This window comes from Paramisgurnus dabryanus, chromosome 1, assembly GCF_030506205.2.
Source record: "Paramisgurnus dabryanus chromosome 1, PD_genome_1.1, whole genome shotgun sequence".
Taxonomy (NCBI): Eukaryota; Metazoa; Chordata; class Actinopteri; order Cypriniformes; family Cobitidae; genus Paramisgurnus; species Paramisgurnus dabryanus.
Window position 1 is genome coordinate 28810861 of NC_133337.1, and position 17110 is coordinate 28827970.

Below are 17110 nucleotides of genomic sequence, written 5' to 3' on the forward strand. Positions count from 1 at the left end.
CCTAGAGTGTCAAAATAAAGGTACCTCATATCGATATTTTATGTGCTGCAGCGATGCATCGTATCGTTAAACAATTAATCGATTTATCGATCCTTATTGATGTATTGTTACACCCCTATATATACACACATATTTTTTTTTCTTAAAATGATACATGCATGTGTGTATTTTTATATACACATTATTATACACACACATATACAATGTAAACAAAAACGTCTGCAAACGATTAGTTGCAGTAGTTATGCACCCCTACTAAGTATACTACTGTATTTATTTACTACTACTTATGAAGTTATCATTATATACTAAAGTGATTACACTATACTGTAGCATAATTGCTACTATAGTATACTACAAATTTCTCTGGTTTTCTATAGTAAATACTAGGGATGGGCATTCGATTAAATTTTTTTAGTCGATTGTCGGGAGAATTAACGATCGACTATCGATTAATCATTAATATTTTTATAATAAAAAATAATTATTTAACTTTAATAATTCAAAAATGTTGAATACAAAAATACAGCGTGTTTTCCTCCATGAGACCTTTATTACAAGATCAACTTGTGGCAAACAGTTAAACTACATTTAGTTAGACAAACGGAACATATATGCGCTTGAATATGCGGTGCTTTAAAGCAGCAGAACCTGCAGCTGCGAGCCGCATTCTTAAACAGAGACCTCATTTTTGTTCCAAAAGAGCATGACCTCTACATGATAATTTTTTTGAAATCAAAACGGAAGGTCACAGATAACGGAGTATGGTGTCAAATATTGCACCCAGGTGGTAAAATGTTGAATTGCTGCCACACAGTGAAATTCATTTAATTGCTTCAAGACACATGCTACGCTAGGCAACGCAACCTGCATTAGATTAAAAAAGTATTCGATTAATCAATAACAAATTAACGTCATCGACTAAATTCTTAATGATCAATTATCGATCGTCGATTAATCATGCCCATCCCTAGTAAATACTATAGTATATGGCAGTATTTTTACGTTAAGCAGGAATGGTGTATACAAGAATGCCAATTTTGTTTAGTTTCTTTGTAATCAAAGATAATTTGTTTTCTAGTGTGTGTTTATATGTTTCTTTTTTTTTAACATTAAGCAACTTAATGTTTTATATTTTTGAAGGGTATAATAGTATTATAACTATTAGTTACAATAAAGGAGTCTAGGCTATATTTTAAGTATAGTGGGTTTTAATACCCTATGAATACTCAAGCTTTGTTTCCAGGTGGACTGACTTAAAAAGTCCCAATGTGTCCATATTGCCTTATTACAAGTGTAATGTAGTATACCAGTTAGTTTTGGTCCTTAAATCAATTCTAAGACTCCTAATGTAACACAAGAACTGCATTGAGACACTTTAATGTTTGTTTACATGGTTTGGTATCACACCATACAAGTAACCACATGCTATATTACAAACAAAGTTACCGATTTCCTTAGCGACGAGTCAGTGTTGATTTATGTTTAGGAAGCACCATTGCTTAAGCATATTGCTTTAATACGTAACCCTTGCATTAGTGCTTCACACCCATTGTTACCAAAGATGTGGCGTTTATGTTCATAAGAATCCAAATCTTTTGAGCAATTATGATTTTTTTAAGCTTCTTAAACCATATGCAATACATATTCAATGATTAACTGATAGTATCACATCTTTTTTTGCAACGTGTGCATGTGCATTGGTTTTTATCTGCTGTGTGGCACAGGTGATCTGACGGTGCCATGTGTTATGTTAGAGTGCCTAGTTTCCACCATCTTATTCTGTCTCTATTGTGATGGGAACAGAAGTGGGTCAGTGTGTTATCGAGTGTGATCATAATGAATACTAAAAAAATGCTTAGTGGCATGTTAAACCGTGGTGACCTATTTAACTCACCATGAAATCAGAAGAAGCTGTGGAGTTTTATGAACTATGAAAGATCAAACCAATTCCATCATTAATAATATAAAATGATGCCGCAATGCCTGATTGTTTATATTTGCGTCTACATTGGCTAGGTAAAACGTAATAATAAACTTCTCTAGCACCAAACAGTGGTTTAATATCCCACCTGACATCAATCCACTATATTCGTGACCATCATAACAATGCCATATCTCTGCATCTGTCCCGGGTTCTGTTTGTGTGTCACTGGGTCAGACGACTGAAAGTCCGCCTTACGACTCACAGCCGTATGATCAGAACCTAAAGGGATGTTGTGGCTTACTGGGATTTACACATCATCACTGACTGCATGTAGAGAAATTATATATTTTTAGAAATAAATCTGACCATCAGGCCCTGAAAAAACGCTGGGAGACCCCAAAACTATGACAATGCTAAGTGCGCACTCATATTAAGCCCCGTTCAGGTAGCCAGCGACTAGCAGTAGCAGAGCGACGCGCTCTAATTCATTTCAATGGAAGCTTCTGGCGACCGTATGGGCGTGTCCAGCGTCGCGAGAAAGTTAAGAAAAGTTTAACTTTATGCAATTGATGAGCGATTTTCAACAGCAACTACCAATGGGAGCGAAGCAGTGGAGTTCACGTCATCCTTTTCTCGTCATTTCCTGAAGTGGACGGTACTCATTTGTTTATGCCAAACCGATTTAGAAACACGATGGGCGACACACAGTGAGGAAGTCGCTGGTAGTCTAAATGAGGCTTAATACTTAAAAATAGACCGTACCGTACTTGAGTGCAATTGTCATCACTCCACACTACACTTTATGATCTGTACCAGAGTTCGCTTACGTCATTAAAAGATGTGTATGTGTGTAAAACTTATGCGGGATGGAGTTCATCATAATTTTAAGTTTATGCCTTATTAGGTGTGTTTGAAATCACACGCGTTGGGCAGATCGATTTGCGTATGACATTAAAGCAACACAAGAGTTACATCCTAACTGTGCGTTCACACCAGATGGCGAAGAGGCGGTAAAAACACGATTTTCGCGCGTAGTTGGATGCTTGAACATTTTGAGTTTACTCGCTTCTTTCACGCGTAAATTTACATCATGGAAGGGGCTTATATAGTTAAAATTGAGTAAACTTAACAGATTTTTCGACCTCCTCACTCACCAAAGTTCAGATTTTTCAACTCGTGCGGATCACGCAGCAATGCTCAATTCACGCAAAACGCGCCATTCGCGCTTACAGAGTCGCAGAAAGCCTTTTCACGTCTTATCATTGACTTAACATGTAAATCTCGCGCTTGCCGCCTCTTCCACATCTGTTGTCAATGCACCATAATGCTACGTACACACCAAATGCGGGTCATCGCGTTACTCGCTCTAGATTACTTGCGGGATTTAACTTTGTGTCATGCAATTTTTTTGCTCGAGTTGAATATTTTCAACTTGGCCGAAGACGCGTTTGAGGCGAATAGCAGGTGTTTTCGCGGCAACGCACTGCCCATATCACGTCAGTTAACTTTGTTGAATCGTTGAACTCGCTTCTGGTGTGAACCCACAGTAAGACACGTTTAACTCGTGTCTTTTCTGCATGTGCACCACCCACACACACGAATCTGAAACCAAGCAATGACACGCTTTAACAGAGATTTCGTTTGAGATCGATTTCAGCCGGGATGTTGAGCATCATATCACCTGACTTTGTGAGGGGTTAAGGAGAGGTTAGCTAGATGATGGAGCTTTCCTCTTACTCAGCACTTTAGGTTATGTGAGATCCTAAAGATAATAAGAACTGGGTCAACACTTAATCACAGCCAGATGCTATTCGCTGCTGCTGCTGCTGCTTGCTTTTTTAAAAGCTCATCAAAAATGGTAACCCTTAGTTATAGCAGCGAAGAATATGAATAAATGTAAAGCAGGGTATACCTAAACATTAGGACCTTTTAAAATGGTGAATTGCTTGGGACAGTGACAGCTTGGGACCATTTTTTCAGACAGTGTTGCAATAAGGATGCAAGGCCTTTTTTAAGTCAGTCTACCTGAAACAAAGTTGCCATAAAGTACAAAGTTTTTGAAGTTTTTTAAATCCTTTCCCAACATGAATGTGACTCAAAATATCAGACCCAACATTTAATATGTATATCATATAAGTCTGAATCAGTGTAGTGCATTCAGAGGTACTAAGGGTCATCTCATGAATGACGTCTTAGGACTTTCGAGAGGTACAAGCAGTGATGTGCATTAGAGACTTTTTAACCCAGATAATGGAAGCTATATTAGGGTGACATTTTGTATAAAAATGTTAAATTAGCACAATTATTTTTCAATGAATGCACCGGTGTTTATAATTAAGAGTCATAGGCTTGCTAATGGTTTCAAGCTGACTCAAGTGTTCTGTTTTTCCACCGTATTTTTCTTGTACTCTTTAAACGTTGACTTATGCAAGCAACATATTTGTACTTTGTAAGGAAAATGATCTAATATTAAAATCCATGTCCTATTAAAATGGCAGAGCAATTTCAATGCAATTAAACTTAATGTAGTAGTTGAGTAAAACAAGAAAGTTGAAGCAAGCTTCAAGCAAATGACTATCTACAATTACCACCATTAATCTGTCAATGGATAGCTGTTATTTAAATAGTTTATGGTTAAATGGTCTGATGCATACTACAGTAATGCTTGTTATTAATAAACTTACATTATGCATGTGATATTAGTAAGTGCGCAGATTGATATATGTAATGTCTCTTGTGTTTTATAGGTTTTTACTGCAGTGCTTGGAAGACTTGGACGCCAGCCTTCGCAAACTTAACTCTCGCCTATTTGTTATCCGCGGCCAGCCCACCGATGTCTTTCCCAGGCTGTTTAAGGTACAGCTTAAGTTAAAATTACCACTGTGGATTTTGAATTAAGGCATGTTTGGGAATAACTCATTAATAATGATGCCACTAACTAAACTATTTGTTGACATTAGCCTGGTTTCCATTACAGATTTCCATAAAATTTGCAATATCTTCTAATTGTCAATTAAAAACCTATTGCAAAATTACAGCGCTTCCATTAACCAATGGTATGAGACAAAAAAAATTTCTCTAGCGATAAGTCATCCAAAAAATTGCCAACGGATGTTGGTTACGTATATCACAGCCACCGCACTAACCATTATTTTTAAAATCGAAGGAGATGCAGGCGTGCGATCAAAGCATTAATTATCCTGGGAGTGGTCACGTATGAGGTGTTTCTGGGAGTTTCTGTCATAATATGCAATTTTTAGAGAATGATGTGAGTTCACGCAAATAAGTGACTTGTAAATGCGGGGGAAAAAACATTACAGTTTTGTGAGATTCTATTTTCTGGTTACCACCTCATGTGAGCATAAAAAATTGTCAATATACGGGAGTTTTTGCGACATTGACATGTTACCATTGGGCATATTTTCAATTTAAGTTTGCGCACTTTGAAAGGTAATGGAAGCACAACTTTTTTTTATTATTGCATTGTATTACATTTTATTTTACATGAGTCATGAGTCAGATTAAATTGAATTATTTTGAAAATTTGAAAAAAAAGTAAAAGTAATTGAGTATATAGAAATTCATTCCGGCACAACATTTTGTCTTTCACGTAAAATGAATATTTAGCCACTTGCTTTTGTACATTTATGTATTCAAATTTAATGCCGTCAATCTTTTTTTTCTCTGCAAATTATTATTCGAATGCAATATACGATATTTTGATAATGTTATCTATTATAAAAAGCTATTTCCTTTTAAATACCAGTGTACTTGCCAAAAAAACTTTAGAACTATAAATAAATTATGTTGCTACAGTAAACATACATTTTTCAATTTATTGAAATTTATTAGATGGGATTCGGGCTGTGCAATTAATCAATTAAATTTTTTTTTTTTGCACATTTCAATTGCAAAAACAAAATAATCGAGGTAATTCAATTAGTGTTCCCCTTTTTATTTCTGTCCTTTCGTTTTGTGATAGAATCACACGTGCACGCTCTCTCGCATCAGTCCAAAGTCAAGTACACAAGTAGTAATCCTTATTTATTTGTTAAGTTTTATGCGTTTCAAGCGAGCTGAGGCAATCAATTTCTCTTGTTTAAAATATAATCAGCTGCATCATGGCGCACCTCTCTCGCACGTGCAGAGAGCTGCGCTTTAACAGTCATTAAGTAATCAGGTTAAATAATCGGGATTATGATTTTTACGAAAATAATCGGGATTATGAATTTTACCCAAATAATCGGGATTATGATTTTTACCCAAATAATAATCGGGTTTATGATTTTTTTACCCAAATAATGGGGATTCTGATTTTTTTTACCAAAATAATCGGGGTTATGATTTTTTTAACCAAAATAATCGGGATTATGATTTTTTTAACCAAAATAATCGGGATTATGATTTTTTAAACCAAAATAATCGGGATTATGATTTTTTTTTACCAAAATAATCGGGGTTATGATTTTTTTTACCAAAATAATCGGGGTTATGATTTTTTTTACCAAAATAATCGGGGTTATGATTTTTTTAACCAAAATAATCGGGGTTATGATTTTTTTTTACCAAAATAATCGGGGTTATGATTTTTTTTAACCAAAATAATCGGGGTTATGATTTTTTTTAACCAAAATAATCGGGGTTATGATTTTTTTTAACCAAAATAATCGGGGTTATGATTTTTTTAACCAAAATAATCGGGGTTATGATTTTTTTTACCAAAATAATCGGGGTTATGATTTTTTTTACCAAAATAATCGGGGTTATGATTTTTTTAACCAAAATAATCGGGATTATGATTTTTTTTACCAAAATAATCGGGGTTATGATTTTTTTAACCAAAATAATCGGGGTTATGATTTTTTTTACCAAAATAATCGGGATTATGATTTTTTTTACCAAAATAATCGGGATTATGATTTTTTTTACCAAAATAATCGGGATTATGATTTTTACCACAGTAATCGGGATTATGATTTTTTTAACCAAAATAATCGGGATTATGATTTTTTTTACCAAAATAATTGGGATTATGATTTTTACCAAAATAATTGGGATTATGATTTTTACCAAAAGAATTGGGATTATGATTTTTACCAAAATAATTGGGATTATGATTTTTACCAAAATAATTGGGATTATGATTTTTACCAAAAGAATTGGGATTATGATTTTTACCAAAATAATTGGGATTATGATTTTTACCAAAATAATTGGGATTATGATTTTTACCAAAATAATTGGGATTATGATTTTTACCAAAAGAATTGGGATTATGATTTTTACCAAAATAATTGGGATTATGATTTTTACCAAAATAATAGCAATTATGATTTTTCCTATAATAAAGCATCCCTAGATGGGATTGGAGGCAGAATTATTTATTGTGCTTTCAGAATTGACAATATCATCCAATCTTCAATCTGTGTCGTAACTCAGTATGCTGTCTCACTACTGTGAGTAAAAATGTTTCGCCCGCTAACGGCACAACACTGTAACACACACAGGAGTGGAACATTAATCGCCTGTCCTATGAGTACGACTCCGAGCCATTTGGGAAGGAACGAGATGCAGCCATCAGGAAGCTGGCCACTGAGGCGGGCGTGGAGGTGATAGTACACATCTCTCACACGCTCTACGATCTGGACAAGTACGTAGTTCATGTCATTTATTCAATTTCCGTTTGTGTATTCACCTAGCCATTGAACCCATGACCATGGCGTTGCTAGCGCCCTGCTCTACCAGTTGACGAAGCTATAGTAAGATTGTAACATTGTTTTCTCTTAGGATCATAGAGATGAATGGAGGTCAGTCCCCGCTCACGTACAAGCGCTTTCAGACCCTCATCAGCAGGATGGAGGCGGTGGAGACCCCTGCAGAAACCATCACAGCGGAGGTCATGGGGCAGTGTACGACGCCAGTCTCTGATGACCATGATGAGAAGTTTGGGGTTCCTTCTTTAGAAGAGCTTGGTTTGTATTATATCCATCAAAACAATTTTCATGAAAACCCAACAAAGGTTTAAAGTTAAAAAGTTGAACTAAATTTTTTTAAACAGGATTCGATACAGAAGGTCTGTCCTCAGCCGTGTGGCCAGGTGGAGAAACCGAGGCCCTCACTCGCCTAGAGAGACATTTGGAAAGAAAGGTTGATAAAATTCAACTATTTATCTCTATTCAAAATAGTAACAAAACATCTAACCTATGACTTTCTCTTATAGGCTTGGGTGGCCAATTTTGAGCGTCCAAGAATGAATGCCAATTCCCTGCTGGCCAGCCCAACCGGCCTCAGCCCGTATTTAAGATTCGGCTGCCTGTCCTGTCGACTCTTCTACTTCAAACTCACAGACCTCTACAGGAAGGTGAGCGTGTCATTGCAGCACATCTTACATAATTCGCTGTTGCTTTTTCTCACATTAATATAATTTTCTCATTAGGTCAAAAAGAATAGCTCCCCTCCTCTGTCTCTCTACGGCCAGTTACTCTGGCGTGAATTTTTTTACACCGCTGCCACCAACAACCCGCGCTTCGACAAGATGGAAGGCAACCCTATTTGCGTGCAGATCCCGTGGGACAAGAACCCAGAAGCTTTGGCTAAGTGGGCTGAAGGTAGGACAGGTTTCCCCTGGATCGATGCCATCATGACCCAACTGAGACAGGAGGGCTGGATTCACCACCTGGCCCGGCATGCAGTCGCTTGTTTTCTCACTCGTGGAGACCTGTGGATCAGCTGGGAGGAAGGCATGAAGGTATTTACCTGCATCACAACTTATAAACCCAATAGTGTCACGTCACACTAGTATTCACATGCATCCATCTTCACAGGTCTTTGAGGAACTGTTGCTGGATGCAGACTGGAGCGTGAATGCTGGAAGCTGGATGTGGCTCTCCTGCAGCTCCTTCTTCCAGCAGTTTTTCCACTGCTACTGTCCCGTCGGCTTCGGACGCCGCACCGACCCCAATGGAGACTACATACGGTGAGCTACAGCGTGTTTTCGTCAATGTGATGTTTTAAACTATATTTTTACACTGCACACCTCAGAACGATGAAAGAAACAAACAAATGAATTGACTGATTTCTAAATAGGATTTTTTTTATTGTTATTCTAACATGTAATCTTACATTTCTCTTATTTTATCCTATAGGCGATATTTGCCCGTTTTAAGGGGTTTTCCAGCCAAGTATATTTACGACCCCTGGAATGCGCCCGAAAGTGTCCAGAAAGCAGCTAAATGTATAATTGGCGTACACTATCCCAAACCCATGGCGCATCACGCAGAGGCGAGCCGCCTCAACATAGAGCGCATGAAACAGATCTACCAACAGCTGTCCTGCTACCGTGGCCTGGGTAAGCTTAGTATGGGTTATAACATAGGCTTTCCAACAAACTCAACATTATATGTGACCCTGGACCACAAAACCAGTCATAAATCGACTCGCACTGGTGTATTTGTAGCAATAGCCAACAATAAAATTATAGTTTTTTTTCTTTTATGCCCAAAATCATTAAAATATTAGGTAAAGATTTTTTCATTTAGATATTAAGCAAATTTCCTACCGTAAATATATAAAAAAAATAATTTATCATTAGTAATGTGTGTTGCTAAGGACTTAATTTGGACAATTTAAAAGGTGTCGTAGAATGTCAAAAAACTGTATTTATTTAGGCATAGATAGGGATGCACCGATACCGATACTGGTATCGGCCTCGATACCACATTTTCTAAAGTACTCGTTAAAAGTCCCCCGATACCTGGAATCGATACCACGGTCTGAGAAATGTCTATGTTTGAGCGGCGTGTAAGGGGTTAATGCCTTGTGTTGTCCAAAGAGGCAGAGTTAACAACAAACTGGAAAACTAGTCCTTTGTTTTTTTGTTAAATTATATGACTAAAGCTGTTACCTGTAAATTTAAATCATGTTTTTTTATTAAGTACTCTGTATCGGTATCGGCAAGTACTGAAATGCAAGTACTCGTACTCGTATTCCAAAAATATTGGTATCGGTGCATCCCTAGGCGGGTGATTCTCACGAAAACTTGGTTGTAAAAATGTCAAGCATGAAAATGTAAAAATTGCTTAAATTTACTTTTTTTCCCACCAGACATTAGAAACAAAGTCTGAAGTATATGGGAACATTAATTTAAAAACTTTTACTTATCATTTAACACTTTTTGTAACATAATTTCAAAAATAAGTCCTAAAAAATCTCATTACCGCAACAGTCAGAAAACATCAACACTGTTAGAAAAGCTAATATATTTTCACATTTTTAAAAATTGATTATTAATAGTCATGCACAGTAAATTGAAATTCTGAAATAATATTTATTTTAAATTTAACGGTTTTTTTATTTTGTTTTATTTAGCTCATATACCGCAACACCTTCCACAATTTACAACTATTTTTTTTATATATTTCGAAGAAACCTGACACATTTTCAAAATGACATGACAAACCTGAAAGAACATAATTTGGAGATTCTGCACATGCATTTAAAATCAAAGTATTATGCTTCTATTAATTAAATTAACATTTAATAAGCATCTGTTGCGGTAATGATACATAGGTTTCGGAAATGAGGTTAATTATTTCGGTAATGAGAATACGTATACTAGCCTGAGATTGTGTTAAAAACAAATTTTAAAGTAGAAAGTCTGATAATATTTACAGCATCATGTGTTCAAGTTCAAAACTGTTTTATTGTGTAGTCTTTGAAAAAAATATTAAAGAAAAAACATGAGAACAGGAAGGCTTATATTAATATTCCTTTGTGTCATATTTAAGTCCCCATTTATGCATTTAACATACTGAAATAAGATGGTCTTGATGACATATTCTGCCTACAAATGCGAGCTCTGAAGGCTGCAGCCATTGGATTGAGAAATGGCCAGCTAATGTCAGCTAGATATCACAAAACATTTGTGTAAATAAGATGAAAAATATTTCCTTGCTGGATATGATTTGGTCTTCTGACCTTTTACCATTCTGTATCTGTTTCGATGAGAGAGAGAGAGAGAGAGAGAGAGAAAGAGAGAGAGAGAGAGAGAGGCTGTATCCGAAAGTTTAGACAGCTGACTTGTTCCCTCGCTGCCTTATGAGACAATGACTTTGGCTGCATAATGGCAGATCCGAGAAATGCTTTAGGACAGACTTCATAGGCAGCAAAATTGAATTCAGGTTGAAATGTAAGCAGCCCTCTCTGTGTTCCGGGATGTCGCAAATCTGCTTGTGGTGCGGAGGTCTGATCGACCCACCCAATTCACACGAGCTCTGTGTGCTCCACCCAAAGGCGGCAATTGTTGGCTCAGGGTGTCCCTTATTGTGAGGATCTCCCGATGAAGGTGTTCAGGACCCGGCTCAACATCGCCCTTGGAGGTTTCTTACTGCAGTGTCCCACTGCCGGCAAAGAGCCGCTGGTGGTAGTCCTCCCCTCGCTCAACCGGTTCAGTTTGTCGCCGAGAGCCTGTGTCCTGAACCGGGAGCCGCCAGGTCTGTTTCCTTTGGGTTTCCGGCGGAGGAAGATGAGATGTCTCTGACAGCGTTGGATGGAGACTGGGACCAGGCTCCACGTGGTGCATCAGACACACAGCCATCCTTCTAAAAGGAACTGGTGCGCATTCTCTTTAAAGCCGTGCAGGACTTGGAGATTGAGTGGAGCACCCCACAAGAACCCCAGAGAAGCAAGCTTGACTTTTGTTTTCTTCACTCAGGCCGCCCCGCTGATGCTCGGAGGAAAGTCACCAAAGTGTGGGCTACCCCTCCCCCCATTTTTTTTCTTAGTTAGGCTACCTGTGTATTCCCCCCATCAAGGACGCTGTGGCTGCTCACCTCTGCCCCTTGTCCACTTCCTTGGATGGTGTGGCGCAGCTTTGAGGGTAGTGAAGCCTCATGACAGCACACCTGTCCGAAAAAGCATACCCGCGCCGAGAGAGGCTCTGTCTGCATTGCACACTATGGCGGTCCTACAGATCTTTTAGGCGCAGGTGCTTAAGGCTCTGGATGAGGGCAGCACGGATCTAAATACCTTCAGGGATCTGAGAATGGTTACGGATTTCACGCTAAGGGCCACGAAGACCACTCATGGTGGCCATGCACAGTCACGCCTGTTTCTCCATCCGGCCTGTTTGGTGACACGGTGGGCACAATCACGGAGAATTTCTCGGAAGCGGTGAAGAGCTCTAAGGCTATGAGGCACTTCATACCTCACCACCCTGTGTCTCATGGACCAGAACCGGTGGTGCATCACAAGAGTCCCTGGCACAAATCCTCCAGTATATGATGCAAGAAACTGGGTCCTGGGGGACTGCCGTCCGGAACGAAGCCGCTCAAAAACAGAGCATTTTTCTCCTCAGTTGGTTTTGTGTTGCTCGCCCCAGGGCCCGTCCTCACATAAGCGTCTACAACACGCCCCCCCCCCCCACTCTCGAACACGACCCACATGTTGCGAAGACAGCAGAGGCGGAAAGGGTTAACGCACAGTCCTAATGAATTGCGCAGCAACCCGCTTTCTGTCACAGCGCCGGGCGCTTTTTGGCCATCCTCTCTGGTGTCTGTGACTCACGCACTGCGCAGAAAGGAGGTAGTCTCCCTTTGTCCCTTGCCCCCAGGCAGCAATCTGACGCTGCAGACAGTGCGCGTTGTGCGGTCGCAGGTAGCTGAGATGCTGGCACGCATGGGATCCAACTTTATGGATCTTGTTATCCAACTGATGTTGCAGCGCCTAGATGCGTGGCGTGCCATCGCTAGGTTGTTTTTGATACCTGAAAGTGGAAAGAAAGCATAACATTAAATTAGCATGTCTCACAACATGGGAGAAAAAAATTTATGTACACATCATCATATAGTATAGACTTGTTGCGTTGTGTTGTGTGTTTGTCATGTACATTTCCTAACACTGTAGTGTGTTTTTTGCTAATTACACCTGCTAGTAACATCTCCAAACCTAACCTCTCTCTCTCCTTCCTTCTGTACTCCTCTAGCCATTCTGGGTTGCTGTTAAGTTTCTCCCTGAACTTTGTCAACGTGGCCTTTGCTAAAGCTTTTTTCTCACTTGCTGACTGTCTACAATGAAGCATCATAAAGCAAACTATCAACAGTTATTACATTTTAAATTTATATTAAATTCATAAGAGATATTTAAATGTAATAAACAATATGCTTAAATTCTCATTTCCGATACAGAAGTTCTCTTTACCGCAACTGCTATTAAATGGTTGCGGTATATGAGAATGGTGTTGCGGAGGATGAGGTACCCCAGTATGTTTTGCTAAAAATAGAGAAGCCACGTAGGCTTTGCTCATTTTTTATTCAGTGCATATAATTAGACTTTAATAAAGAACATTTTCATAAAAAATTGTAAATCAAACAATTTTCGAAATGTAGAAAACTACCTGTTTCGGTAATGATAATCAAAATGTTGTGTAAGCATTCTGACAAGAGAATATTTCAAATTTAACTGGCAAGATATAAAGAGATGATCTTACCTGGTAGCCATCTTGAAGTAACTGGTCCATGTGCTTGGTCACTCAAAATCAAACTTTATTAAAATTCTGTATGTGTGCTTAAACTGTTCTCAAAAAGTGTTGCGGAGGATGAGAACATCAGGCACGGACACATCAATTTCCTAATTTTTCTTCATTATTATTATACATGAATATTCAGTAAATTATTTTTCTGTCATCTAAAGTAGTCTAGCAAAACATCAATTTATTTTTTTTCTAAATATTTTTGTGTTAATTTGTTTAAATTACAACATAACGCATGTTCAAACATAGCCGGACGCATTGCGGTAATGAGAATTTAAGCAGAAAATTAGATAAAATTGACAAATTGTATATTCTTATGTTAAAATCACACATTGTGCAAGCTAGAACACAGTATTGTGTTAATTCTGATGCTTTTTAATATTACTATATTACACATTTTATAGCTAAAATCATTAGTGCCGTGGTGTTCCAATGGTTTCGTGAGAATCACCCAGGCATAGATGAATCATACAAGCTCGTGCATGCAAAAGATGCTGGAAAATAGACCAATCTTAACATAACACCAACTGTGACATTACAGTAGAGATGCACGCCCAACATTAAATTAAGTACAATGCTATATGCTAACATTTAGGCTAAAGTTCTACTTTGACAGTACAGTTATGTTTTGCAGGTCCATACTGAAAATACCCCCACAGACTTAGCACTCAGAAACGTCCTTTAACAATCTCCAAACAATTGATTATTCCTCAAAATCTGTATCTTTGTCGGATACAGACTAAAACATCTGTTTACAAACACACAGAGCTACATAAGGAGCTGTGGGGGCAAATCCTAGGGTTGAAAATGGAGATGTAAAACCATCTCTGTATAATTTTTTGCACTTAATAAAGCCACACCTTCTATGTAGAATTTAACAGATTATTTCAGTGCATTTTTTGGCACCTTTAAAGGCGATTTTCTCAATATGTTCAGATTCCAGATTTTCAAATAGTTATATCTCCGACAATTATTGTCCTTTTGTTGTCCAGAGTCACGTGCTTAGTAATTCTGCGATGTTTAAAGACAGCAGATCTTCTAAAATCTCTTTGGATTCTGGATAATTAGATATACATTTTTTAAAGTGTTTGCTTAAATTGTATGCAAGTGAATACCTGAATTAGCAGAGAAAGAGACTTGGGTGTGAGTAAGCGTTGTTTTCTGACTGAGGTCTTACTTCATGTAGGTCTGCTGGCAACCGTGCCATCTAACCCTAATGGAAACGGAGATAATTCGACAAACTTTATGGGATTCCAAACAGGAGATGTGACCAAAGAAGTCACAACAACTTCAGGTTAGCACACACTCCAGCTTCATCAAGTCTGATATTAAACTTTATATTTTTTGCATGATGTGCATGAACAATGATTAGGATGCATCCTCTTATGGAGCTTTTCCATTGCATAGTACCCCACGGTTTAGTTTAGTTTGGGTCGGGTCGGCTCACCTAACTTTGGCGTGGTTAGCTTTTCCATCGAGTTTGGTATCACTTCGCAGTGGGAGAGATTATAGGCGTGTCGTTATATTTGCGCTGGCTACTGCCTGTGACATCATACAAGTGAGAGCATCATTGTACATTCCCATTTATTTATTTATCAGTCCGCAACCAAATTAAAATAGATGCACATCGCGTTTATCACTAAGGTTACCTCTATCTCTCTAGACAGTTTCGGTTTAAACACCCGTGGCGTCAGTAGTTGACGCACTCCGCTAAAGCTAATCTTTTCATTATAGCGATGACGCTTAGTGACGATTGACCAATCAGTGATCTACAGTGTTTTCGCGTCACGTTTGGTATCAGCTCAGGTCGCTTGGAACCCCAACCGAGGTGGTACGAAAAAAAGTATTGTGTACTACGTACTGCACCCAATGGAAAAGCTCCCAAAAGTAAGCTGACCCGACCCAAACTAAACCAAACCAAACCGTGGGGTACTATGCAATGGAAAAGCGCCATTAGTGCTGTATTTTTCATGCATGACCTCTATGTATATTTTATTATTGAAGATGGCAATAATTGATTCTCTGTTCATCTCAGGCTATCAGATGCCGCCCACATCTCAAGGCGAATGGCAGGGCAGGACAATGGTTTACCCACAAGGTGACAACCAACCAAGAAGCAGCAGCACACAACTGCAAGGTATTAACTAGGAATGGGTCATTAATGCAATAGACTAGTACCTTTTTTAATTGAAATAAGTATGCAAATAACCTTACATATACAGTATTAATCTATAAGATTCATGCATTGCAGGTTTTGCAGGAAATAGTAACGGCATGATGTGCTACATACAAGACTCGCAGCAAACACCTGGTCCTGCTGTACAGCACGGTAAAAGAGCTCCATGTTAAATCTTAGACGGGTCTAGTGATGTTTCACTGTAAGCATTACAATCTTTAAATGTCTTTGATAGGGCGAGTGCTCCACAGTGGTACGTTCCAGACGTCTGGCAAACGACACAGTGAAGAGTCTGGCTCTGCCACGGGATCAAAACTGCAGAGACAGTGCTCATAAACAACAGGTTTGTAACTATGGCTGCCTTGGACTAGTTGGGTACAATAATATAATGTTATAATTTTTGCAACCTAAACTTTTTCCTTTTTCAGGTCCATATACAGCGACCACCACAACTTTGCAGAGGGATGAATTTTCATCCTCACCTTTTCGAGTTTCACGTTTTGCAGTTGTACAGAAAAAACAAAATCCCAATCTAGAGAGGGATTCAAGGGAGTGCATGTTTCTCTCTATAAGCACATTGACACGTAGCAAAACTGCACATTATCACAGGGACTTCACCCAAGCAGTCACCAACATCCAGACAACTTTGGAATTACGTTGCGGCTCTGTGGTCTACGTTGCTGCAACGTTCTGTCAACGTTGCGTTCATGTTAGGACTGTTTGGGACTAAATTTTGTATGTATATAAGAATTTGACGAATACAAAATGTACATATTTAATATTGTATGTGCTTTCTCTATTTCATGTACCCAGACCCATTGATATATTTTTGATATAAAGAATAATTGTGGATGAATTGTACTCTCTTCTCTTGATAAAAACAAAAAAATTGAACATTTGAAAGCATTTGTTGATTGTCCATGCAGTTTTTTTGCTATGGCTCTCCTTGGACGGCTTGTTTGCACTAAGTTTTTTATGTCTACTTTGCTTTCTGTCTTTTGTTTGTGATACCCATGTTCTTATGTGGACCTTATCCAGACCCCATTTCCTCATCTCTGTAAAAAAATATTCAGCAAGTTAAGTTAAAACAACTTGGTTTTGCAACCCAATTTTACCTACTATTTTAAGTTTTGGCTTTTAACGTTGGTATAATTTTCAAAATCAAGCTGAAATTGTTTAACTTAATTTCTAAGTTAAAGTAAAATAAAAAATACATGTTGATTTGAAAATGCTGCATATTTTTACAGTGTGGTTGTCCTGTTGTCAGATCATTATTGCAAACTATATAAACTTTAATATACCATCATGTTTCTCAGCCTCAAGTTGTGCTTGTTTAATAAAGTGTAAATGTAGATGTTGTCTCGCTTGTTTACTTACAATAAAGCTTCACCACGTCAACTGTTGATATGCTTTACTAAAACTGACAACCAGAAGGTTTTTTAGTATACTTTGTCACACACAGATGCCACTGGACGCCACT

At 38.1% G+C, this 17110-nt stretch overlaps 1 protein-coding gene across 1 annotated transcript in view; it reads left to right on the forward strand.

The window, feature by feature from the left end:
- cry1a (cryptochrome circadian regulator 1a) overlaps nt 1-16984 on the forward strand; it is a 20061-nt gene extending 3077 nt beyond the window's left edge. The window contains exons 2-14 of the mRNA XM_065285056.2: nt 4675-4783; nt 7435-7577; nt 7715-7899; nt 7986-8074; nt 8148-8288; nt 8364-8675; nt 8752-8903; nt 9073-9275; nt 14641-14748; nt 15490-15591; nt 15706-15783; nt 15866-15973; nt 16059-16984. Of these exons, the coding sequence (XP_065141128.1) occupies nt 4675-4783; nt 7435-7577; nt 7715-7899; nt 7986-8074; nt 8148-8288; nt 8364-8675; nt 8752-8903; nt 9073-9275; nt 14641-14748; nt 15490-15591; nt 15706-15783; nt 15866-15966 (1723 nt within the window). The 3' untranslated portion in view covers nt 15967-15973; nt 16059-16984. The remainder of the gene's footprint in view (nt 1-4674; nt 4784-7434; nt 7578-7714; nt 7900-7985; nt 8075-8147; nt 8289-8363; nt 8676-8751; nt 8904-9072; nt 9276-14640; nt 14749-15489; nt 15592-15705; nt 15784-15865; nt 15974-16058) is intronic.
- Nucleotides 16985-17110: the final 126 nt, after the last annotated feature.